Raw genomic sequence first — 27,468 nt, forward strand, 5'->3', positions numbered from 1 at the left:
AATGATTTTGATAAGATAGCTTTGTAGAAGTTGGCTAAACAACAAAAAGTGTGAGGTCATCCATACGAGTACTAAAAGGAATCTGTTAAATTTCGGTTAACGATAAGTCACACTATCTAAAGACTGCATTCAACTAAACATTTGCGGAACTTAAATTGAAATGATCGCGTAGAAAATTTTGTAGGAGAAGGCGACCAAAGAATGCGTTTCATTGGCAGCATACTTAGAAGATGCAATAGGTTCACTAAGGAGACTGCCTACACTATGCTTGTCCATCCTGTGCTATAGTATTGGTGTGTGGTGTGGGGTGTGAGGTCCTTACCACGTAGAACTGACGGAGGAAATTGCGAAAGTCCAAAGAATTGTAGCTCGTTTTATGTTATCGCGAAATAGGGGAGAGAGTGTCACAGATATGATAAGCGATTTGGGGGTGGCAATCATTAAAGCAAAGGCTTTTTCAGTTGCGGCGAGATCTTTTCACGAAATTTCAGTCACCAACATTCTCCTCTGAATGCAAAAATATTTTATTGTCATCAACCTGCATAGGGAGAAATAATCATCGAAATAAAATAAGAGAACTCAGAAGTCGCACGGCGAGATTTCAGTGTTGGTTTCACCCCTGCTTGCTGTTCGAGAGTGGAATGATAAATAGTGTGAAGGTAGATCGATGAACACTCTGGCTGGCACAACGTGTGAACTGCGGAATGGTCATGGAGATATATAGTATTTCAAATGAAGTTCATCACAACAGTGTGGTTTCGTTCTGTATGTTAAATATGCGATCTTCTTGAACGGAAAGACAAGCAATATATCCGGGACGGAAATTATTGTTATAATTATACGTATTTCACGAAAATTCTGTTGCAGTTTCCACAACTTTCATTCGAAAAATGAGGAAGCAAACACTAATGGATACAGGCACTGAATACTCGAAAAGATCTCTAGGATGAAGTCTTTGTTGTCTAGACCAGTATTTTTTAATTAATTACCAATGTAAGCAGTACTGTTTTAGACATGTTTAAAGTTCCATAAACTGTAGCCGACAGACATTCTACCGTTACAAATTGCTTTTGCTACGAAGAAACTGTAAAGGGCTAGAAAGACTTTAATTAGCCAGTTCTCCGTATCGGGTAACGCAGAGTGTGGCGCTGTTTTGCCACCGGTAGTGATCCCGATGTAACATCACTCCTTGCTGTTGTCTGTAACTCGGAACACTCAACGCTACTTTGCGAAGGAATAAACAAACAGGAGAGTTTGCTTCTGATAGCTGAACTCCACTCCCGAACGAGGCTGGCTGCATTTGGTTTCAGCGCAGAACGTAATTTCCTCTCTACGAAGAGGAGAGCTGCTCGCAAGAGAAAATTAAAATAGCCTTATACCTGCAGTACGACTCCCTCTTAAAATAATGCTTCCTAGTAAGAGACCTTTTCAGTACTACAAATATTAAAATCAACAATTTCATCTCAAACGAGACGCCATTTGCATTGATAGTCTGAACCAACGATGTTTGAAATGTAATGAATATAGTGAAAATTTGCAGAAGCAATTCGTCTGCATTCCGTAAGCCACCATTCCGCGTGTAGCAGACGACAGCGAATGTTAACGTGGGAAAAACTATTGTTTGGAAAACTTCTTTTTGGGATCAGATTCGTGTGATTTATCTCGCCATGGTCATATCGCTGGGTGTATGTTGGAGGAAGTAATAATTGCCTAACACATCTTCGAATGTAGGCCTTCACAATTTTGACACTACGCATCTCTGTCACTTATATAAGCCTATTATTGATGTCTGTCAAGACGAACCTCTTAAAAAACAAGAATGATCTGTGCCTTTTCCAATCACTTGGAACACTTGGTTTCTTCGGCGACCTGTGATAAACCGCTGTTAAAAATATCGATAAAAATCGTACTGGTATCTGATCAGGTACATTTGCTTTTCCTTTGATGCGTCTTCGAGAGAGGAAGACGCTGATTTAAATCCCTGACCGGCTACCCAGGTTTATGTTTGCTGTGGCTTTCCTAAAACCCGCACGCAAAAATGCCTGGGTGAAAGAATAACCTGTATTACGATCTTGCCAATTTTGGTAGACTGAATTCATTAAAACGATCTATTATATTCAAAGAGTGACTGTGTACAGAGTGTTTCGGAATTCTTACTATTGGCTTCTAGAGGTTGTAGACGAGACTTAACACAGAAAATTTTGACGAAGAACCTATGTCCTGTAACGTACCGTTTGAATGCAAAATAAAAAAATGGTTCAAATGGCTCTGAGGACTATGGGACTTAACAGCTATGGTCATCAGTCCCCTAGGACTTAGAACTACTTAAACCTAACTAACCTAAGGACAGCACACAACACTCAGTCATCATGAGGCAGAGAAAATCCCTAACCCCGCCGGGAATCGAACCCGGGAACCCGGGCGTGGGAAGCGAGAACGCTACCGCACGACCACGAGCTGCGGACATGCAAAATAAATATGAATATTTGATCAATTTCAACTCTTCCCCTCCGCGGTAATTACAAATCGGAAGCAATTAGTTCCCGGCCGCAGTGGCCGAGCGGTTCTAGGCGCTTCAGTCTGGAACCGAGCGACCGCTATGGTCGCAGGTTCGAATCCTGCCTCGGGCATGGATGTGTGTGATGTCCTTAGGTTAATTATGTTTAAGTGGTTCTAAGTTCTAGGGAACTGATGACCTCAGAAGTTAAGTCCCATAGTGCTCAGAGCCAGAGCAATGAGTTCTGAGCCGTGTGCTCTACAGAAGCCAGTGGCTTGGGCAATGTCTCGATTACTCATCGTCGGTTTCTCTTCTGCGAGACGAAGGACGCCCTCCTCATGTGGAGAGAACGGCGTGTCCGTGGAGCACACGATCAACCCTGCTAGTTGTCAACATACCAGTTGCTCACAGCCATTGTAGCAGTGGGACGAAAATGGTACGTGATGTCGTAATTACAACAGGGACTCCGTTTGCGTGCGTACAGATCTGAAAGAGATCCGATCTTCAATATTATTTTATATCCAAACTGGACATTTCCGGACATGGGTTCCTGATCGAATCTTTATCCACAAAATCCCCTCCATAACACTTAGAAGACTGTAAAAGGAAATGCGAAACAGTATATGGCTTTTTATCTGTTTATTGTCTTTAAGTAAGACCAAAACTTTTAACGATTTTCGCCAGCTCATACTGCAAAATTTTACTTTCATACTAACCGAAGGCTTCTTGCATGGCACCCGTACTGTTGTTTTGGCTTTTGTTTCCCAACAAGAATTTTATTTCGTTTATATCTATGATAAAGCTCTCATTCCTTTCGTAGTAACTTTATAATACGGCTATTGATCCATGGTACGAGGTCCCTCGCAGTCTTTATCAACACATACGTCTAAAGTCTACTGTACAGTGCTTCCGAATTTTATCTACAAATACTCACCAGCTAAGTACCGAGGAAGCTAGTGGTAATATGCCACTTGTTTATTTCCATACTTTCTAAGCGTAACATTCATATTTACACTTACAAAGCCAATGGTCACTGATTTTCTCCTGTACGGTAACTAAATCCAAAGGTTTCGGTCTGTTTGTTACCAGGATACCTAGACATTACTCTCTTGAATCAGTTCTCCAAGACATTTCACAAGGTAATTTTTATAAAAGACGTTCAGAATAATGTCACAATTCCACTTTTTTGGTACTCTTTTTAGGAGCATGGCTTTCTCATTCCATAGCTGGGTAGCTGAAATTCCTCCCCTGTTAAAAGCCGCGAACAGAAAATTTTCTCGCGATATTCCACAAGTTTTCTTTGAAATGTTCTACCATCTGAGGCAGGTGGCCGATAAAGAATATTTTCACCATGTTTAACCTACCTGAGCCTCTTACCTTCATCCAGATTACTTCGCATTCGAAATCTGTACTAACCCCACTAAATATTCTTGAGTTCTTTGCGGCACTACATAAGCAGCCACTACTGGAATTCAGTGTATCCTTATACAGTCTAATCGGAATTTAATATTTCCCTGCTATTCACTACTGGTTTCAGTCAGGGTTGTATTTCTAATACTATGGGGACAGTACTGCCATTAGTAAGACTAATTTTGAGACTTCACGGTGGACGCTCCTGCAGTTAACTATTACCACATTAACATTTTCTTCTTCTGAGCTGCAAGGACGAATGTTCTTTCTGATGCTGCTGATCTGTTCCCTTCTCCGATTAAAACACTCGTTTCACTACCGAGCCAATGAAGGGTTCCTCCACGCTAAAAGGAATATGCGCGTGACATGTATTTCATCTACATCTACATCTACATCTACAGGGATACTCTGCAAATCACATTTTAGTGCCTGGCAGAGGGTTCATCGAACCACCTTCACAATTCTCTATTATTCCAATCTCGTACAGCGCGCGGAAAGAATGAACACCTATATCTTTCCATACGAGCTCCGATTTCCCTTATTTTATCTTGGTGATCGTTCCTCCCTATGTAAGTCGGTGTCAACAAAATATTTTCGCATTCGGAGGAGAAAGGTGGTGATTGGAATATTGTGAGAAGATTACGTCGCAACGAAAAACGCCTTTCTTTTAATAATGTCCAGCCCAAATCCTGTATCGTTTCTGTGACACTCTCTCCCATATTTCGCGATAATACAAAACGTGCTGCCTTTCTTTGAACTTTTTCGATGTACTCCGTCAGTCCTAGCTGGTAAGGATTCCACACCGCGCAGCAGTATTATGAAAGAGGACGGATAAGCGTAGTGTAGGCAGCCTCCTTATTAGTTCTGTTACATTTTCTAAGTGTTCTGCCAAAAAAACGCAGTCTTTGGTTAGCCTTCCCCACAACATTTTCTATGTGTTCCTTCCAATTTAAGTTGTTCGTAACTGTAATACCTAGGTATTTAGTTGAATTTACGGCTTTTAGATAAGACTGATTTATCGTGTAACCGAAGTTTATCGAGTTCCTTTTAGCACTCATGTGGATGACCTCACACTTTTCGTTATTTAAGGTCAACTGCCACTTTTCGCACCATTTCGATATTTCTACTAAATTGTTTTGCAGTTTGTTTTGATCTTCTGAAGACTTTATTAGTCGATAAACGACAGCGTCATCTGCAAACAACCGAATACGGCTGCTCAGATTGTCTCCCAAATCGTTTATATAGACAAGGAACAGCAAACGGCCTATAACACTACAATGGGGAACGGCAGAAATCACTTCTGTTTTACTCGATGACTTTCCGTCAATTACTACGAACTGTGACCTCTCTGACAGGAAATCACAGATCCAGTCACATAACTGAGACAATATTCCATAAGCACGCCATTTCACTACGAGCCGCTTGTGTGGTAGTGTCAAAAGCCTTCCGGAAATAAGGAATTTTGAGTGTGATCTACTGTAACTTTTTGTGCCTTTGCGCGATTCGAATCACTAATCAGTCCATCAAACTGCTCTCCTTCAACTGTCTCCATTTCTCTATTCCTCTGATTACACGTTGATATTAATTTCTCTGGAATTGCAAAACAGGTACTTGTACGACATTTACACACAAACATAAAAACTGCATATTTCAGATACCGGTAACATAAATAATGTTAAATGGAAAAATACACAAAATAAACAAGCACACAAAGAAAAATTCCTCTCACTCCTCCTACTCCCTTTTCTCACTGTTGTGGCTCTTGTCACTCATGTCTCTGTAAATCATGTTACAGAAGGCACAGAGATCAATTAAGCAACAGGACACGACAAACAGGTACTTTTAAAGAAATCACTAATAAAGTGGGATTTTATCTCTATTCATTTCGAAAATTGTCCTGTGACCTTTAGGCAATAGGTTAATTTCATGTTATAGGGTATCGTCAGTCGAAGTGGTGCTTTATGGTTGGTATTCATTACTCAGCGTCTGCATAGATTGTGTGGTAGTTGCGCTCTGCATTAAGTTATCCGATAACGTGTTAGCGGAGTGTAGCAACTACATTTGATTTTATCAGTTGTTGTACATCACATTTCGAGACACTAAAGGATTCTCAAGCGTGTATTCAGCTAACAGTAGTTATTCAAAAATTGTTGCGTGAGTCCGTTGAGAAAGCATCCAATATTTTTCAAGTTCTGTATCAAAACATGAGCGGTGCCGTATAATATGTACCACAGTAACAAAGGTACAAAATCATTCTGGCCATTTTGCTTGTGCTATTCATGTAATTAGTGCCAAGTGTGTTATTTATAGCGTGGGTAGTTTTTCATCGTGTCTTCTTGTTGGGCAGATGATAACTGGATGGCTAAGAACGACTTAGGATAAATCGATATCGCCACATAATACTCCACTGTCGACTCTCCTTGTCTGCTAGAAACGTTACGCAATGTTATGTAAAACAGCAGTATCATGAATCACCAAACCAAAGATAATTCTCGTGTTCAATAAGTGGCATAGTTGTAGGCCTATTATCACTGGCCGTTCTATTATAGAATTATGGGTCACTTTCTATGCATGCGTATTACCGGCCTTTTTGGAGAACGAAGATCTCCATGAGGGTATCAATACGGTTTCCGAAAACAGAGATCTTGTGAAACTATAGTGTCTCTCTTCGAGCGAGATATGGACAACCTGGGGAACGTAAATAATAATGTCCAAGTTGATTCAGTGTTCCTTGCAGTATTCCAGACGGATCCACACTGACGCTTAGTGAAAGAAGTTCTTCGACTTCTAGGTTCCATTCAGAGGGTCGCAGTAGACAGAAATCAACGCGTCGTCCGTAAAGGCGAGAACCGATTAGGTGCAAGTGTAGCTCCAAACGCGCACCAAATGAGCACTGTAGTACCGTTCTCTTCACTATGTACACAAAGGATGTGACAGGATTACTTAGGCAGCTCCGTGAAGTTATTCGCGTATAAGCAGTTCTACGTACGGAAGTTGTACCGAAAAGAAGCAAGATTCGCCGTTGGTCGACGCCTGGCGCAGCAACTGGCAGTTGAACCTCAACATAAATAATTCCATTTCACATAAACAAACAGAAAGCCCAATTATCATTCGATTACGCTCTTGGTGATAAATCACTGAAGACAGTAACAACTACGATATATCTGACAACATCCATTCAGAGCAACCAAAAGTCTATCGATCACGTAAACCTAGTTACAAGAAAAACAGAATCCGACTTTAGTGAAATGTAACTTATTTGTGAAAGAAATGGCTCACAAGACTGAGGCTTAAGTATTTTTCGTGAAAGTGGGAACCTTACTAGGTGGGATTAAAAGGATGAGAGAAGATCGGTATGCTGGCAACACTATACCCTCGTCGCTGCAATGCCTCAATCCCAAAGTTATTTTACTCGAACTTCACATCCGTCGATTGCATGGAAGAGTTTAGAAGAACCATGAAATCACACGCTTCCGCGCGTGACATAAAATTATAGAGTCGAAAAAGGGTCGGTACTGAAATTCGTCAGTTGTACCAAAAAGTTATAGCACAGAATTCTCTACTGAGAACGCTGTTTAGCTGCTGTGTTTTTTTTTTTTTCGTCTAAAATAAGAACTTGTGCGTTCTGTTTTTACATGTCTGTTTTCAACAATAGACAAAACGGAGGATCTTGTGTTTTCTCTCAATACAGCAGAGCCCCTGTGTTTCCTGGGGTGTGGGCGCTAGCTAATATTTACTTAAAAACGGAATATTCAGCTAAATAACCAGGTAGCATCTGCAAGCAAAAATACAGCAGACAGCCTAACTGGCGGCTATCAGACTTGCAGATTCCATTGCACAGCGACTGCAAAATCAGTTCGCAACGTATCCCAGCGTCCTGTTGCCTGGCTACCGAGACAGACGCCCAGAAAATATTTTCCAGCCCAGAACAATTACGCACCTCTAAACAAAACCAGATTCAGTGTACAAGTATAAAGTGTCGTATCTCGTCTATAAGTGATTAAGTGTATAATTTTGTAAAGCTGCTAAAAGCTCAGATTGTGGGACCTTAATATTCTATATCTGCATGGACGTGCTGGAACGTGATTGACATAGGGAACTTTTCTTTCAGTATATGTTTCGATTGTCCTTGTTCTGTTTACGATTGGTGATAGGGCACAATTAATATCCCTCTGCGTGAAGAGCCATCGTAAATATTCAGAATCGACCTGAGGTACTCAGCAAAATCAGATAAGTGAAATTTTTGAGCCATAGTTCAACAAGATATGAACTTCTTTCATCGAAATTATCTGTTAGTAGACACACACTAACATTTCTGTCGAAAAAGGTGGCCAAATGGTGAGACACTGGACTCGCATTCTGAGGACCGATGCTCCAAATACCTATCGAGCCATCCAGATTTAGATTTCTCTAGATAACTTAAGGCGAACACCTGAGGTGGTTCCTTTGAAAGGAACGTAGCCAATTCCCTTCCCCATCCTCCAATCCGAGTTTGTCCTCCATCTGTAGTAACCTCGACATCAACGAAAATTTAAACCACGATATCACTTTACCTTCCAGTATTCCTTTGATACTATGCCATAATTCATAGAAACCAGTTTTAAAAACTTGTACGTCTCTAAGCCACGGCAGTTCGGTTAATACACTCGAGTATTCGAAGAACTGCCACAACCACTACCATCACGAACCCCGCCACCAGAGTTCTCCGTGTAGTACGGCGCTCCTCCTCTTATAGATCATGTAAATTCCTATCTAAAACTTTCAGAGATGAATAGAAACTACATCTGTGTTGATTCAAGCAGTTAATGGATGTAATAACATCAGCAATCATGTGCACCGAAAGACACCACTATTACCATTCCTGTATTCCTTATCATGTTCTTTGTTTCACGCATCCAAATGCTGGTCCCTAAGTCCTATATAATAGTATATCAACCGATTCTTATATACTGTAATTCCAATATGATGAAGGACCCACAAACATCGTAAGGTTTTCCAGAACAGATCATCCGAGCATTTCGTAAGTAATCTATTTTGTGAAATATCGTATCATTCAACCAAACCTGTTACCTAATGACTGAAACTAGGCGATTGTACTGACATCTGCGTTCGCCAGCGGAGTTTTTCGTTATTTTACTCGCAGTTTTTGAGCTACAATTCCGACGGTTCCCCATAGAAGAATGAGTGTTCCAGCCAAATGAAGTTAACAGCATCCAATGATCAATATACTGGAACCCAGCCATCACACTGTTACAGTATATGTCAAAAGGGGAGCAAATTTTCACGTTAGCGTAAATATTAACCTATTCCGGTGAAAGATTTCTTCTAGGCGATTAACCAGTTAGAGGACAGGCGTGGCATTTGCGAACCATAGAAGCATGCTAACAAGAACGCGTCGAATGTGTGGAAAAGCAGATTTCGAGAACTAACTGGACAGTGACACAGATATTCCGCGAAGTGACGCCAGAGAGTAGCAAATTTTCCTTAGGAAGCACAATGAAAGTAAAGAGAATTGCAATAACGTTTGCGTCATGAACAATAACGAAGCCATGGTAGCATTAGTAGCAACAAACGTACTGCGATATTTCTGCGTCCCTTAACATCTGCCAGACTAGATAACGAAAGGCTTAGGAACAAACTTTAAAAGGAGAAAGAAATATTGAAGATAAATGTCCTCCCGACTGCGTAATCACTGGAGGGTGATCAGTTGTTCATTTAGGCGGAAACGAAAAATCGCCCGTGGCCTATCGAAAGAAATCTTATCGAAGTGGCTTACGGAAACCACGGAAACCTAAATTTGCATGCCCAGGAGAGAATTTGAACTACACTGCCTCCTATAAAATTTCAGTGTGCTAAGCCGGTGTACCACACCGCTCACTGAACAAAAGTTAGTTATGGCCAAGCTTTCTTGGTGTACGTGAAAGCATTACCCCTGATCCCACTTGCCCGACGAACCTGTAGGTCTTCTCCGCCGGCTCAGGCAGAACTGTCGACCCAGCTCGAAAGGAAAGAATCACAACTTCAGTGAGGAAAGAAATGAAAAATATCCGTCAAACTTTTTGCGCAGTTTCAAGATCTACTACGTCGGAACAACTCAAATGTCCTTGTTTGTCTCGAAGAATTCTGTAGGAAGCCACGGAACAACTTGCCAACGAAACTGTTTGTTCTTATTATGAACCGAGAAAGTATAACATGAAGTTGTGCTGATCGATTTAGTTTCTGGTAAAGCGTTTGTGACAAATGATAGTACTTTGAGGGGAGAATTTTTCGTTGCATTCAAGTGATAGTTGCGATACCTTTCTTTAGAGTTGTGTTCTGTTTAAGCAGTTCAAGGAAACTTACAAGTGCTAGGCTGGTTGGTTGATGTGGGGGAAGGAGACCAAACTGCAAGGTCATCGGTCTCATCGGATTAGGGAAGGATGGGACAGGAAGTCGGCCATGCCCTTTCAAAGGAACCATCCCAGCATTTGCCTGAAACGATTTAGGGAAATCACGGAAAACCTAAATCAGGATGGCCGGACGCGGGATTGAACCGTCGTCCTCCCGAATGCGAGTCCAGTGTGCTAACCACTGCGCCACCTCGCTCGGTACAAGTGCAAGGGCCAAGTGCAATATCGACTAGTTCATTTACACAAAGAAGGCACGGCCAGAGTTAGAATTCTCGTAAGCAATTTAATTCCTTTGTGTAGTCTCGGTCTCAAGAGAAAACAGGAGAATCCACCACGGGAAACACTTCTCAAGCATCGGACAGTCTCTGCCCTTACAACCAATCGCACAGCTACTATAAACAACGATAAACTACTGCTAGAAGAGAATCCCTGGTGACTTACGAGGTTTGGCTATAAAACAATGGGACTCATTTTGTCACAGATTATGTATTAAGATGTATGAACAGAAGATAAACGACCAATAATTGTAAGCCCCCTCAATCGAATGTTGTCTCTCCGGTGCCGAGACAGATCAGTGAGGCCGAGGCCTTCGTTTGCCTAAGAGTTGTTTTTTTTTTCGGAAAAATAGTAAGTGTAATATCAGAACAGCGAATTGTCATGAAGTTTCATGTGAAACGTGAAAACAACTGCTATTGAAAATGATCTTTTATTAAAAGAAGCGATTGCGAAGACTGTTTATCGTGTACGCGAGTTTTGAGTGGTTCAAGTGTTTCCTAGACGGCCGAGATGAAGTTGAAGATGACCTTAGCCAGGAAGGCCCCTCAACATCAAAACCAAATGAAAATGTCGAAAAAATAAGTAAAATGATTCGATCTGACCATCAGCTGAGTATTCGATCGATTGCTGAAACATCATAAAGTGTTTGCGAAACCGGTGCCGAAAATTACCACGTTCGAACGAAAAGAAGATCGTAAAATGTTTTTACTGACACTTTGGCTATCCCTGAAAATGATCCTAATTTCTTAGAAAGAATGATATGTGATAAATCTTGGTCCTTTCACTTATTATCCAGGAAATAAGAACCTATCCATACATTTAAATTTACAAGCTTCACCGAGAGCGAAAGAAAACTCGCATTAAAAAAAATCAATATTCTATGATGATTTTTCTTTCTATATTCATGGAATTGTGTAACTTCACTGGCTTCCTGAAGGCGAAACCGTTAAACAACGTCACTACCGTCAGGTTCTTGCTCAACTCCTTGAGAAAATTAGAAAAAAAACGACCCGAACTGGTGAAGAACAAATAATGTGTTCTGTATCCAGACAACGCACCTGCCCATATCGCGTTGTATGTTAAGAGGTTTCTAGCGAAGTACATCATCCCAGCGTTAGACCACCCACATCATTCTATTGAACCAGAACATGTCAATTATCTATTCACCTACGTCAAATGTGCATTAAAAGGAACAAGATTTCAGTCCGTTGAAGGAGTGAAAGGAAAAAAGGCACGCCTCACCAAGGAGCTCTTAAACAAAGGCTTCCAGCACCGTTTCCATTAAGGGAAACTTCGCATCGAGCGTTGTAGGTACAGAGAAAGAGAGTATACTGAGAGTAATAACAACAGTATATATATATATATATATATATATATATATATATATATATATATATTTGCAATGAAATGTTTTATAGCAATAGTCCCGTTACTTTATAGCCACACCTCGTACACATAATAAGGTGCCTCACCTGTTCCCTAAAGCAGATGTTCCCAATAGGGTGCGAATTTAATGGCTCACCAGGAAACGTCGTGAAACAATTTCTCAAGGTAACATTTAGTTCATCACATTTTGTTTCGGTGTCATCATGAATAATAACTGGGTGACAATTTTTTTTATAATCCGTTGCGTTTTTATAATGCGTTGCGTGACAACTGTGAACCCTCTGTGGTTCAACAGAGTTAATTCGATTCCTTAATTTAATTTGGGCGAAAGCCTTAGTAGGTAAGATTTTCTGGAAACGTCGACAATATTGCTAAACTAGCTGTTGTCCCTTCAGAACGACTGTGAACTGTTTTCTTGTAGCTATAGCTACACTACGTCTACATACAAGTGTAGTGCTACACATTGTAACACTAAGTTGTCTCATTTCCCCACGTGCTGCAGGATTTTTATGTTTGCTACGGCTATCAAATTTGATGTTTCGGTGTGATGTGTGATCTCGGAGATGGTAATCATACACTATAGTACAGGCAGGATGGGATAGGGAGTACTGAATAGGGATCACAATGAACATACAGGACGTCCAACGGCCGAGTCGTGGGGTGCTTTTTCTATGGTGTTTTTAAATACATGCGCAGTTTCGTTTTCGTGGTAGGTAGAGTCAAGCCCAAACAAAAATTGTTAAAGTGGTGTTAAATGCGATGCTTCCTGTCAAAGGGAAAATGGTTGGTTCTCATTACAAGCAAACCGTCGTTTAAACTGTTTTAATATTTGTCGCTAACTGGTCTTATGTTGATACCTGCTAAATCTGAAACTTGATGCTGGTTTATTGCGAGAAAGTCATTCCAGCCAAGTTATGTGGTATATCGAAATTGCAATATGAGATAAATTCAATTGCACGACACTTACTGCCTCGTGATCAGGCACTAGGTCCTTGGAAAATACGTTTATCGTCTCTCAGAATACTCATTATAAGGAAGCGTTGCCTTTCTAGCACGTGGCTAACACTTGAAAATATAAACACTAGAACTGCATGACACGACGGCTTGTCTAAGGTGTCAGAGTGAACACGCATGGAGAAAGAGGGTGTGCAAGCTGTAAATAGTACTGATTTCTTTTATTAATATTACAACTGCCTGTGATTATGATTCAAAGGGATTGTGAATATGAATGGTACACGTTACACAAGAAGACTTCTCGTGATAAATATAAAGTGTGTTGGCGCTCCTAAAAAATATCAGAATACTCATTGTCAAAAGGCAAGCAGCCCATTACACATTTAAAAAATAAAAACATTGTGTAGGTAACTAGCTACAGCTGAGAGACATTTATAGAAGATATGTGAAGATGGTATCTGTTCTTTTGGACATGGTGACCATGCGGCTCTCTTAGAATGAAATGATTATTAAATCAAGACCCTAGGCTGTCGACAGGCGTGGACAGTCGAAAATGTGTGCCCCAACCGGGACTCGAACCCGCTTATATGGCAGACGCTCTATCCATCTGAGCCACGGTGGGCACAGAGGATAGTGCGACTGCAGGGATTTATCCCTTGCACGCTCCCTGTGATACCCACGTTCCCAGCTTAATGTCCACACATTACATTCGTAGTTCCCCTGCCCATTACACTCATTATTCGCGGCAATCATACCGAGTCCCGTAAAGAGTTCGGGCAATGTGTGTGCATCCAGCACAGAAGGAGGTCAGTGGCCGGTTAGCTTTAACTATATATGAAGATGGTATCTGTTCTTTCGGACACGCATTGCCCGAGCTCTTACGGGACTCGGTATGATTGTCTCCCGCGAGTAATGAGTGTAATGAGCAGGGGCACTACGAATGTAGTGTGTGGACATTAAGTTGGGACTGTGGGTCTCACGGGGAGCGTGCAAGGGATAAATCCCTGCAGTCACACTATCCTGTGTGTCCTCAGTGGCTCAGACTGATGACCGGCAAGGTAGCTCAGCGTGCTCGGTCAAAGAGCTGGCTGCTCTCTGTAATAAATAAAAACTGAGCGAAGGGATAAACAACGAACTTCAACGGATGTCATGTGACGTCCGCTACGACCAAACATAATGAACAATAAGGAACAAAATGCAAAAAAAGAAAGATGGATAGAACGTCTGCCACGTAAGTAGGAGATCCTGGGTTCGAGTCCCGATTGGGTTACACATTTTCAACCGTCCCTGTTGATGTATATCAATGCCTGTCGACAGCTTTGGGTCTTGATTTAATTATCATTTCTTTTATACAAAAGCTTTTTCATTTGGTATCAGCTGTATGTTATACTTATTCTATGTACTTATAGACCCCAGAACTACCGAACTCTAAGGCATGTCTGAGGGTGAATGTGCATGGAGAAACAACGGACATGTGTTGTAAATAGTAACTGATTTTATTTATTTTTGTTACAACTATATATGATTATAAAGCAAAGTGGATGCAAATACAAATGGTACACACATTATATAAATAATTACATTATATATATAATGTATTTACATACTCGCAACAGAGGGCGATTCTGCTTCTCCTAACAGTAGGTTTTATGCAGCCTGCAATGCCTTCAAAAACCATGCGCCAGATTTTCGTATTTTTTCACCCATTACATGCAAACTCTTGGTCCTAAAAGAAATTTACAGGACCTTTTCATAGGAAATGTAATGTAGTTAAATTTTGTACTGGGATGTGTTTGCGCTGGATGCCATGGTTTTCGAGTTACTCAAGAAAAACGCGTTTGAAAGCCACTTTTGCGCGTTTCTCTTGACTAATTAGAAAATTATGGCCTCTAGCAAAAGTAAATCCCAGTACAAAATTTAGCTACATTAAATTTCTTAATAAAAAGATGCTATTCATAATTTCTGTAGGACTGTTTACTTGTAGTGAGCCAGGAAAAATGAAAATCTTGTATCTGTTATTTTAAGGCGTCGTAGGTTGTGTAAAACCCATGGGCAGGGGCAGCTGAATCAGCCTTTATATGTATCTGATGCCAAATAAAAGGGCTTTTCAAAAATGGTTCAAATGGCTCTGAGCACTATGGGACTCAACTGCTGAGGTCATAAGTCCCCTAGAACTTAGAACTACTTAAACCTAACTAACCTAAGGACATCACACACATCCATGCCCGAGGCAGGATTCGAACCTGCGACCGTAGCGGTCGCGCGGTTCCAGACTGTAGCGCCAGAACCGCTCGGCCACCAGCGGCCGGCAAGGGCTTTTCTATATTAATCATTTGTAGCGATCCTCACTGCAGTCAAGATATGAGCTATCAATGGATCTAAGAGTGTTTGAAACATTCTGCATAGGGGACACATGTATAGAAGCTGCAAGGCTACTTGGAATGGCCGTGTGAAATGTCCAGCTGATACAACTGGATCACATCATCACGTTTTCGGCAGTATTGACGAGTAGAGATGTTGTAGTGTGTTTTTGAATGTCTACTCGACAGAGCCGTATCGGCTACACATTGCCAAAAAACGGTCAATTGAACTAGATCTGTTATAATGAAATTTATGGACAATGGAGATGAAATCAATGAAACTTCAACTGCATGATATCATATCAGCGAGAGTAGCTCGGATATGCTGCACACGCAGTGTAACGAATATGTGGTGGATGTGGGCAGAGAGATGGCGGAGTTTTGAGAGCGGATGATCTGGACGTGTGTCCATCAGAGACAGTACGGTGGTTGGTTGGGCTTACCGGGAGAGCTCCCTCTGGAGGGCGTGCAGGCGCGCGCGGCAGCGCTCAGCCTCTGCCGTACAGTCCCGCAGGCGCGCCTCGGTGTCCAGGCGCAGCCGCCGCTCTCGGTCCACATCCCGCTGCAGGACCTCCCGCTGCAACACGAAGCCAGGTACGCGCTAGACGATACACTCACTGCGGCTATACTTCTGCTATCGTAAATTCAACCCTATCGTATACAAACGCCAGTTCAGCACGCTCTACTATTGTTCGTCGGGTGCTATAAATCAACACAAGATATTGGGCAATCACAGTGAACATACTTTACTAGAGCTGTAAAACTACCGCAGGCTACCGTAAACTACAGTAAGTTAGCGTAGACTACGGTAGTTTTCCTAGCAGCTTTGGCCAGTTAAGATCGTACCAGCATTACCTGTACATTAAGTGTGTTGCGTACTTAACTGGCGTTACATCGTAACGATCGCATCCATTACATATGAGATCAGCGAACATTGTAGATTTTTAACGTGAAACACAGGGGTTTTTGTAGTAAAAATAAAGAAAACAATACAGTTTTATCATATATCTCTAGAAAACGCAGCTTCATCAACAAAAGGCTAAATTAAAATATTGAAACGTCCCCTTAGAAAAATTAGTGAACTACTGTGCTGGTAAAAAGTGTGTGCATTTGATTTCTTTGTTATTGTAATTATGAAAAATTTTTTCAAATCTGTATTGGCCACTGCCCAAAACAATTCGTAAAATTTTTTGTGGGGAGCATGGGGGCTATGTAAGTAGGCTGTTTAGGTTTTTATGTTGGTAACGCCACGTAGCGCTCTGTATGACTGTGCTGTGTGTAGTCTGTGGCTAGTTGGCATTGTTGGAATATTCGCTATTGTAGTGTTGGGCAGTTGAATGTCAACAGCGCGTAGCGTTGCGTAGTGGTGGATGTGGGGAGAGAGATGGCGGAGTTTTGAGAGCGGATGATCTGGACGTGTGTCCATCAGAGACAGTAAATTTGTAAGATTGGATGTCATGAAGTGATGTATATACACTCCTGGAAATGGAAAAAAGAACACATTGACACCGGTGTGTCAGACCCACCATACTTGCTCCGGACACTGCGAGAGGGCTGTACAAGCAATGATCACACGCACGGCACAGCGGACACACCAGGAACCGCGGTGTTGGCCGTCGAATGGCGCTAGCTGCGCAGCATTTGTGCACCGCCGCCGTCAGTGTCAGCCAGTTTGCCGTGGCATACGGAGCTCCATCGCAGTCTTTAACACTGGTAGCATGCCGCGACAGCGTGGACGTGAACCGTATGTGCAGTTGACGGACTTTGAGCGAGGGCGTATAGTGGGCATGCGGGAGGCCGGGTGGACGTACCGCCGAATTGCTCAACACGTGGGGCGTGAGGTCTCCACAGTACATCGATGTTGTCGCCAGTGGTCGGCGGAAGGTGCACGTGCCCGTCGACCTGGGACCGGACCGCAGCGACGCGCGGATGCACGCCAAGACCGTAGGATCCTACGCAGTGCCGTAGGGGACCGCACCGCCACTTCCCAGCAAATTAGGGACACTGTTGCTCCTGGGGTATCGGCGAGGACCATTCGCAACCGTCTCCATGAAGCTGGGCTACGGTCCCGCACACCGTTAGGCCGTCTTCCGCTCACGCCCCAACATCGTGCAGCCCGCCTCCAGTGGTGTCGCGACAGGCATGAATGGAGGGACGAATGGAGACGTGTCGTCTTCAGCGATGAGAGTCGCTTCTGCCTTGGTGCCAATGATGGTCGTATGCGTGTTTGGCGCCGTGCAGGTGAGCGCCACAATCAGGACTGCATACGACCGAGGCACACAGGGCCAACACCCGGCATCATGGTGTGGGAAGCGATCTCCTACACTGGCCGTACACCACTGGTGATCGTCGAGGGGACACTGAATAGTGCACGGTACATCCAAACCGTCATCGAACCCATCGTTCTACCATTCCTAGACCGGCAAGGGAACTTGCTGTTCCAACAGGACAATGCACGTCCGCATGTATCCCGTGCCACCCAACGTGCTCTAGAAGGTGTAAGTCAACTACCCTGGCCAGCAAGATCTCCGGATCTGTCCCCCATTGAGCATGTTTGGGACTGGATGAAGCGTCGTCTCACGCGGTCTGCACGTCCAGCACGAACGCTGGTCCAACTGAGGCGCCAGGTGGAAATGGCATGGCAAGCCGTTCCACAGGACTACATCCAGCATCTCTACGATCGTCTCCATGGGAGAATAGCAGCCTGCATTGCTGCGAAAGGTGGATATACACTGTACTAATGCCGACATTGTGCAAGCTCTGTTGCCTGTGTCTATGTGCCTGTGGTTCTGTCAGTGTGATCATGTGATGTATCTGACCCCAGGAATGTGTCAATAAAGTTTCCCCTTCCTGGGACAATGAATTCACGGTGTTCTTATTTCAATTTCCAGGAGTGTATTATGACTTTTGAACACTATTAAGGTAAATACATTGATTGTTCACTATCAAAATCTTTCATTTGCTAAGTATGTCTATCAGTAGTTAGTGCCTTCAGTAGTTAGAATCTTTTATTGAGCTGGCAGTATTGGCGCTCAATGTATTGCAGTAGTTCGAGTAACAAAGATTTTTGTGAGGTAAGTGATTTGTGAAAGATATAGGTTAATGTTAGTCAGGGCCATTCTTTTGTAGGGATTATTGATAGTCAGATTGCGTTGCGCTAAAAATATTGTGTGTCGGTTTTGCTCAGCTGTTTGAAAATCAAATAACGTAAGGGGTTTACCAGCACAGTAATTCATTAACTTTTCTAAGGGGACATTTCAATATATCAAAGAATGCTTCAATACTTCGTTGAACTTATATAAAACATGTTGCTGTTATTCATAAAAACTTTCGCATTTATCAATAATAACATGAAACTCCTGCCTTTGCTCATGATGAAGAACGTTCCATTGAGTACAAAATGACAACAATAATTATACATAATTTTATAGCTCAAATGGCTCTGAGCACTATGGGACTTAACAGCTGAGGTCATCAGTCCCCTGAACTTAGAACTACTTGAACCTAACTAACCTAAGGACATCACACACATCCATGCCCCAGGCAGGATTCGAACGGCCACTACGGCCGGCTATAATTTTATATTTGTGCATGTAAACTGTCCACACATCATAAGTAACTGCTTTGCTTATATAAAAGTACAGAAGTTATGCGAACAACTAATTTTTATTCGATAAGGATATAAAATGCAAAATGGACTAACACTGAATAATGTGCAGTTCTAATTACCTGAAAAAAAAACAACAAAACAAAGTAAAGTCTTTGGTTCCCATTTTCCTTCATACAAATTAATTTATGTTTCTTTCCCTACCAGTTTTACCAATATATCCAGTACTCCTACCATTTACTGCGCCATTCATGTAGTGCATACCAAAACTACTGAACCATATTTTGGTAGAGCACAACGCGACACTTTACTGCAGTGGAATTTTCTTTGGTTAAATATTGATTGTTTTTTTCCTTTCTTTCATTTGTACAATCTGTGTTATGTAACATAAGTAAATACATGTAAAATAATGTATATGTTGAATTTTCTGTTATAGAAGCGCTATCCCCATACAAATTAAAATGAATGTAAAATAAGAGGGACAGGGAGAGGATAGTTGAGTGGACAGTAACGTCACGTCGTTTGTTGGCTTATTTAGTGGCATGATGTACGAGAAACAGTAAAGCAATAGTAACGAATTATAATAATTAATTATCTGTGTGCAAAGTGGTGTAAAACGGACGCAGACCGTTGAAGGTCGAGTTTGAAGTATATGCTACTGGGAAAGTATGTTACAGTTTGAAAAGTCCATTATGTAAATAGTGCTGTGGAAGGAGGAGTATATAAATAATAACAGTATGAGGGCATAGTACGTCTAACTTGTTACAGTAAAAAACCATCAGCCATTCACCGACTATGAGATCTTACATTAGTGAAACGACTGTCTCAGCGTTTAATCTCCATCCCGTCTAAGCTTTCCACCTTGAAACGTTCCACATACATTAGATTTCCAGAAATTGCTATATTACAGCGATCGAGCAGTCATTTAGCTTCTTCAATAATTTTAAGAGAAATAACATAACATTCAAGAAAGTGAATATGCCATACCGATACAGCTTCAGCGACTGCAGCATCACTTATTCATACGGTACGAGGTAGGTGCAACTTATTCTCAAATGACGACCCCCTCCCCCCACAAACACACAAAATAACGAAAGGAAAAATGTATATTACCAAATTTTCGCTGCCCATGTAGCAAAACTTCAGTGTCAGTCATGACGTTTTAATTTATTACCTTCTTTTTATTACTAACTCCATTCGAGATATACTCTGCCGGCAGCATGGACATATATATCTTAATCTACCTGCAAAATTATACGAGGGGCGTTCAGTAAGTAATTTAACATCTTTCACCTAAAGCAGGTTAGTTTCATTCGAGACTCCACTACACTATATTATTCCCCACTCTTCCGGAATACCGTCGCCATAACATTACCGACTGAGTGTGTGGCTTTGAACTTTATCTTCGAAGGAGAGGCGGTGTGGCACCACTCCATGGATTGCCGTTTTTTTCCGGTTCGAGATTATGAACGTATGTTTGATCGCCTGTGACGATGTTCGACAAAAAATTATCACCATTAGTTTCCTAGTGCGCAAGCAATTCTGCACAGACGGATCTTCGTCGTTATCTATGGTCTTCTGCCAGGCGGTGGGAACCCCAGCGGGCACACACTTTTGAGTACCTCAGATGGTTGAGAGTCTGTGAGCACTACCAGCAGAGACGTCCAGTTGAACAGTGAGGTGTTTTATTGCAAGATGTCGATCACCACGAATGAATGTGCCCGCACGTTCCACCACTGCAGGAGTCACAGTTGCTGCAGCCGGCCAGCAAGCGGGAGATCGGAAGCGTTGGCGCAACCTTGTTGCGATGGTGACAGATGCCTCGCCCAACGACTCCCTGTACTTTTGTTGACTGGCCAAGTCTCTGTAGACATTATTCAAGTGTATATGAATATCTTTGATGCTCTGGGTTTTCGCTAAAAAAAACTCAATGACAGATTTCTGTTTGGAACTCACCTCCATTACAGAGGCCATTTTGAAGGCTATGTAAAGCGTCGCCACCTGTTGGAACTTCATGAAACTATAAGAACTGAAGCGGAAATTATTCCACCATGTCCCACGACAAATTCTGCTCTTTTACAACGGAAATTGGTATAGAAAAAGAATGTTTTGCGTTAGTTATCGAACGCCCTTTGTATCACTGTACGATACACGGTTCGTGAGATATGACGTCATAAACATTGAGGTGTGTGAAAAACTAGGTTCTCTTAAAACGGAGCGCAAATTACTCAGACTGTACTTATCTAGTGCTGGATGCTTTAAAGAATCGGGGGTGGGGTTAGTGGTCTGCACTAACTGGGCACCGCTGTTACGGCGATCTGAACGGTGATACCTGTTAGGGCCAATATAATAATATTTAAGGGTAGAGCTGCCGCTACTCGAATTCTCAGTCGACGGAAGGTTAATTATAATCAGAATCAGACTTAACAGGATGGAAAGGTGAACTTCAGACTCTGGTGCAGAAGCAGTAACCTTTGTGTAATAAACTTAGATAAGAAATTCAGTAACTGAAGGATTGACGTAATGAATTTAAGAGCGATAACTACATTTCCATTTGGCCGCTGTATTGTTAACGACACTGGGCGAATAGCGTTTTGACAGGCTGGGTTGCGTAAGAATGAAGTGTAAAGTTTCTGCAAATGAAGTTACTGGAGCACCAGATATCTCAATGCAAAGAAGGTCGAGTCTAAAGCGCCCTGCTCGCCCAGTCGGCAAAAGTGGAAGAGCTACGCGGAATCCGCGTTAATTAACAGAGGATTAAGCCCGGAAACGGTGAAAGTCCTGCAGCGGAGGAAGCAAGAGAATGTTCCGCAAGATGGGGTCGGTGCCTGGAATTTTGGGCGAGTGTGTCTGCGAGAATAGGAGGAGAGAGGGCGGGACAGCTGGCGCTGAGGCAGGAGTGGCAGGCGTCCGATCGCGCGAGCGGATACAGCGGGGACGCGCGCCACCACTAAATCGTTCCATTTCCGCGGGCAATCCCCGCCGACGGTGGAGGCAGTGCCACCGGCGCTCTCCGATAAGGCGGCAGCAGTAGCTCCGTCCATCTCCTCAAGTGGCAGCGTCTTCCTGCTCGCCTGCCGTGCAGTCTGACACAGTCACGTAAAGCGTAGGACGGTAGCGGCGCGGATGTCGTAGAGCGTAGAGCGCAGCGAAATAGGATCCACATTCCGACGACACTCTTCCAGACGCGAATACAAATTTGTGAATCCACGAATAAGCGAAGGCCGGATCAGCGTAGCTGGTCCAGCCAGGCTTCTAATTCCAGATCTGCTGGTCAAAGCTAACAAAATCAATAACTCGTGTGTTAAGCTGGTGTTAAGCAACACGTCTGTCATACACAAGTCTGCACCAGCCCCCGAAGGGTACATACACTGACGTGACAGAAGCCATGTGATACCTCATACTATCGTGTGGTACCACTTTTTGCCGGCGAGTGCAGCAACTCGCCGTGGTATGGACTCAACAAATCTTTGGCTTTCCCCTGCAGAGATATTAAGCCATGCTGCCACTGTAGCCGTCCATAATTGCGAAAGTGTGCCGGCGCAGCATTTTGCGCACCAACTGATTTATCGATTATATCCCATAAACCCCCCCCCCCCATGAACCATGGACCTTGCCGTTGGTGGGGAGGCTTGCGTGCCTCATCGATACAGATAGCCGTACCGTAGGTACAACCACAACGGAGGGGTATCTGCTGAGAGGCCAGACAAACATGTGGTTCCTGAAGAGGGGCAGCAGCCATTTCAGTAGTTGCAAGGGCAACAGTCTGGATGATTGACTGATCTGGCCTTGTAACAATAACCAAAACGGCCTTGCTGTGCTGGTACTGCGAACGGCTGAAAGCAAGGGGAAACTACGGCCGTAATTTTTCCCGAGGGCATGCAGCTTTACTGTATGATTAAATGATGATGGCGTCCTCTTGGGTAAAATATTCCGGAGGTAAAATAGTCCCCCATTCGGATCTCCGGGCGGGGACTACTCAAGAGGATGTCGTTATCAGGAGAAAGAAAACTGGCGTTCTACGGATCGGAGCGTGGAATGTCAGGTCCCTTAATCGGGCAGGTAGGTTAGAAAATTTGAAACGGGAAATGGATAGGTTAAAGTTAGATATAGTGGGAATTAGTGAAGTTCGGTGGCAGGAGGAACAAGACTTCTGGTCAGGTGACTACAGGGTTATAAACACAAAGTCAAATAGGGGTAATGCAGGAGTAGGTTTAATAATGAATAGGAACATAGGAACGCGGGTAAGCTACTACAAACAGCTTAGTGAACGCATTATTGTGGCCAAGATAGATACGAAGCCCACACCTACTACAGTGGTACAAGTTTATATGCCAACTAGCTCTGCAGATGACGAAGAAATTGAAGAAATGTATGATGAAATAAAAGAAATTATTCAGATTGTGAAGGGAGACGAAAATTTAATAGTCATGGGAGACTGGAATTCGAGTGTAGGAAAAGGGAGAGAAGGAAACGTAGTAGGTGAATATGGATTGGGGCTAAGAAATGAAAGAGGAAGCCGCCTGGTAGAATTTTGCACAGAGCACAGTTTAATCATAGCTAACACTTGGTTTAAGAATCATGATAGAAGGTTGTATACATGGAAGAACCCTGGAGATACTAAAAGGTATCAGATTGATTATATAATGGTAAGACAGAGATTTAGGAACCAGGTTTTAAATTGTAAGACTTTTCCAGGGGCAGATGTGGACTCTGACCACAATCTATTGGTTATGACCTGTAGATTAAAACTGAAGAAACTGCAAAAAGGTGGGAATTTAAGGAGATGGGACCTGGATAAACTGAAAGAACCAGAGGTTGTAGAGAGTTTCAGGGAGAGCATAAGGGAACAATTGACAGGAATGGGGGAAAGAAATACAGTAGAAGAAGAATGGGTAGCTTTGAGGGATGAAGTAGTGAAGGCAGCAGAGGATCAAGTAGGTAAAAAGACGAGGGCTAGTAGAAATCCTTGGGTAACAGAAGAAATATTGAATTTAATTGATGAAAGGAGAAAATATAAAAATGCAGTAAATGAAGCAGGCAAAAAGGAATACAAACGTCTCAAAAATGAGATCGACAGGAAATGCAAAATGGCTAAGCAGGGATGGCTAGAGGACAAATGTAAGGATGTAGAGGCTTATCTTACTAGGGGTAAGATAGATACTGCCTACAGGAAAATTAAAGAGACCTTTGGAGATAAGAGAACCACTTGTATGAACATCAAGAGCTCAGATGGAAACCCAGTTCTAAGCAAAGAAGGGAAAGCAGAAAGGTGGAAGGAGTATATAGAGGGTCTATACAAGGGCGATGTACTTGAGGACAATATTATGGAAATGGAAGAGGATGTAGATGAAGATGAAATGGGAGATACGATACTGCGTGAAGAGTTTGACAGAGCACTGAAAGACCTGAGTCGAAACAAGGCCCCCGGAGTAGACAACATTCCATTGGAACTACTGACGGCCTTGGGAGAGCCAGTCCTGACAAAACTCTACCATCTGGTGAGCAAGATGTATGAAACAGGCGAAATACCCTCAGACTTCAAGAAGAATATAATAATTCCAATCCCAAAGAAAGCAGGTGTTGACAGATGTGAGAATTACCGAACAATCAGTTTAATAAGCCACAGCTGCAAAATACTAACGCGAATTATTTACAGACGAATGGAAAAACTAGTAGAAGCCGACCTCGGGGAAGATCAGTTTGGATTCCGTAGAAATACTGGGACACGTGAGGCAATACTGACCTTACGACTTATCTTAGAAGAAAGATTAAGGAAAGGCAAAGCTACGTTTCTAGCATTTGTAGACTTAGAGAAAGCTTTTGACAATGTTGACTGGAATACTCTCTTTCAAATTCTAAAGGTGGCAGGGGTAAAATACAGGGAGCGAAAGGCTATTTACAATTTGTACAGGAACCAGATGGCAGTTATAAGAGTCGAGGGACATGAAAGGGAAGCAGTGGTTGGGAAGGGAGTAAGACAGGGTTGTAGCCTCTCCCCGATGTTATTCAATCTGTATATTGAGCAAGCAGTAAAGGAAACAAAAGAAAAATTCGGAGTAGGTATTAAAATCCATGGAGAAGAAATAAAAACTTTGAGGTTCGCCGATGACATTGTAATTCTGTCAGAGACAGCAAAGGACTTGGAAGAGCAGTTGAATGGAATGGATGGTGTCTTGAAGGGAGGATATAAGATGAACATCAACAAAAGCAAAACGAGGATAATGGAATGTAGTCGAATTAAGTCGGGTGATGTTGAGGGTATTAGATTAGGAAATGAGACACTTAAAGTAGTAAAGGAGTTCTGCTATTTGGGGAGCAAAATAACTGATGATGGTCGAAGTAGAGAGGATATAAAATGTAGACTGGCAATGGCAAGGAAAGCGTTTCTGAAGAAGAGAAATTTGTTAACATCGAGTATAGATTTAAGTGTCAGGAAGTCATTTCTGAAAGTATTTGTATGGAGTGTAGCCATGTATGGAAGTGAAACATGGACGATAAATAGTTTGGACAAGAAGAGAATAGAAGCTTTCGAAATGTGGTGCTACAGAAGAATGCTGAAGATTAGATGGGTAGATCACATAACTAATGAGGAGGTACTGAACAGGATTGGGGAGAAGAGGAGTTTGTGGCACAACTTGACCAGAAGAAGGGATCGGTTGGTAGGACATGTTCTGAGGCATCAAGGGATCACCAATTTAGTATTGGAGGGCAGCGTGGAGGGTAAAAATCGTAGGGGGAGACCAAGAGATGCATACACTAAGCAGATTCAGAAGGATGTAGGTTGCAGTAGGTACTGGGAGATGAAGAAGCTTGCACAGGATAGAGTAGCATAGAGAGCTGCATCAAACCAGTCTCAGGACTGAAGACCACAACAACAACAACATCCCATAAACTTTCGATGGGTAGCTAAATCATTCGCTCGATTTGTCCAGAATATTCTTGAAACCAGTCGCCAACAATTGTGGCCTAATTAGATGGCGCACCGTCGTTCATAAGAATTCCATCTTTGTCTGAGAACATAAAGTCCATTGATGGCCACAAATGAACTCCAAGTAGCCGAACATAACCATTTCCAGTCTATGATCGGTTCAGTTGGATTAGAGGACCCAGTCCATTTCATGTAAGCAAAGCCCATACTATTAAGGAGCTACTACCAGCTTGCACAGTGCCTTATTGACAACTTGGGGCCATGGCTTCGTGTGCTCTACGCCACACTCGAAACCTAGCATCAACTCTTACCAAGTGAAATCGGGACTCACCTGACCAGCCCACGGTTTTCCAGCCGCCTAGTCCGATACGGTCACGAGCCCAGGAGCTACGATGCAGGCGATACGTGCTCGAAGGCATCCGCGTTGGTCGTCTGCTCCTAAAGCTCATTAACGCCAAATTTCGCAGCACTGTCCTAACGGATACATTCGTCGTAGGTTCCACATTGATCTCTGCGATTGTATCGCGTAGCGTTGCTTGTCTGTTTGAACTGACCACTCTACGCAAACGCCGCTCCTCTCGGTCGTTAAGTGAAGGCCGTCGGCCACAGCGTTCCCCGTGGTGAGAGGTAACGCCTGAAACTTGGTATTTTCGGCACACTCTTGACACTGTGGATCTTGAAAAACTGAATTCCCTAACGATTTCCGAAATGGAATGTTCCATGCGTCAGGCGACAACTACCATCCAGCGTTCAAAGTCTGTTAATTTTCGTCGTGCGGCCCTAATCACGTCGGAAATCCTTACACATGAACTACCTGAGAACGAATGACAGTTCTGCCAATGCATTACCATCTTATATCTTGTGCACGCGACACTGGCGCCATCTGTATATGTGCATGTCGCTATCCCACGACTTCCGTCATCTCATTGTAATCGGAACTGCTGGCTTGTGGACGGTATATGAACATGTCGCTGTCCCATGATTTCGTCATCTCACTGTAATCGGAACTGCTGGCTTATATTCTTTGTTTACGTCGTTGAGTGTGAAAGCTAATATTTTTTTAAAGCTGCTAGTTACTCGCAATGCAACTTCTGAGAGCTCCAGGTTCGTATTTGATAAGCAGTTATTGTTACCTTGCAGCTGGATTAAACTCTTCATTTTATGTCATGTTGGACAACCAAATGTTTTTTCTATGTTTGTGTGTAGCAGCATTTTAAACAGAGAGGACGCTATTGTCTTGCAACATTTGCCGTGACAATGTTCGCTTTCGTTATTAGCAGAAGGGCAGAACGACGACGTAGCGCCAGGAACAGGAATTAGGTTCGACCGTGGCTAGGAAGAAGCGGTGATAAACATTTCCTGTTAATGAAGGAGTTCAGGCTCAAAGAGAGACAGAAATCTGGGAACTTCGTCAGAATGGATGTGACCTCTTTTGACAAGCTGCTGTTGATAGTACGGGATGCGATTCGCGCAAGTGATAGTAATGAGGAACGGTATTTCACAAGAGTGCCACCGCAAAGATGCCAAACGGCTCATACAGTCGCCAGTGGTCGCGGCCAGCACAACTGCTATGGCACCTGTGGCTATTCTATCAATGATATTATTTCTAGCATTCTGAAATAACGCAAAAGATGCAATTGTATGAGTCATGTGCGGTG

General features: G+C 42.8%; 1 protein-coding gene across 1 annotated transcript in view; it reads right to left on the reverse strand.

The window, feature by feature from the left end:
- LOC126248669 (uncharacterized) overlaps positions 1 to 27,468 on the reverse strand; it is a 239,137-nt gene that overhangs the window by 135,762 nt on the left and 75,907 nt on the right. The window contains exon 2 of the mRNA XM_049949899.1: positions 15,716 to 15,849. Within this exon, the coding sequence (XP_049805856.1) occupies positions 15,716 to 15,849 (134 nt within the window). The remainder of the gene's footprint in view (positions 1 to 15,715; positions 15,850 to 27,468) is intronic.

This window comes from Schistocerca nitens, chromosome 1 (assembly GCF_023898315.1).
Source record: "Schistocerca nitens isolate TAMUIC-IGC-003100 chromosome 1, iqSchNite1.1, whole genome shotgun sequence".
NCBI lineage: Eukaryota > Metazoa > Arthropoda > Insecta > Orthoptera > Acrididae > Schistocerca > Schistocerca nitens.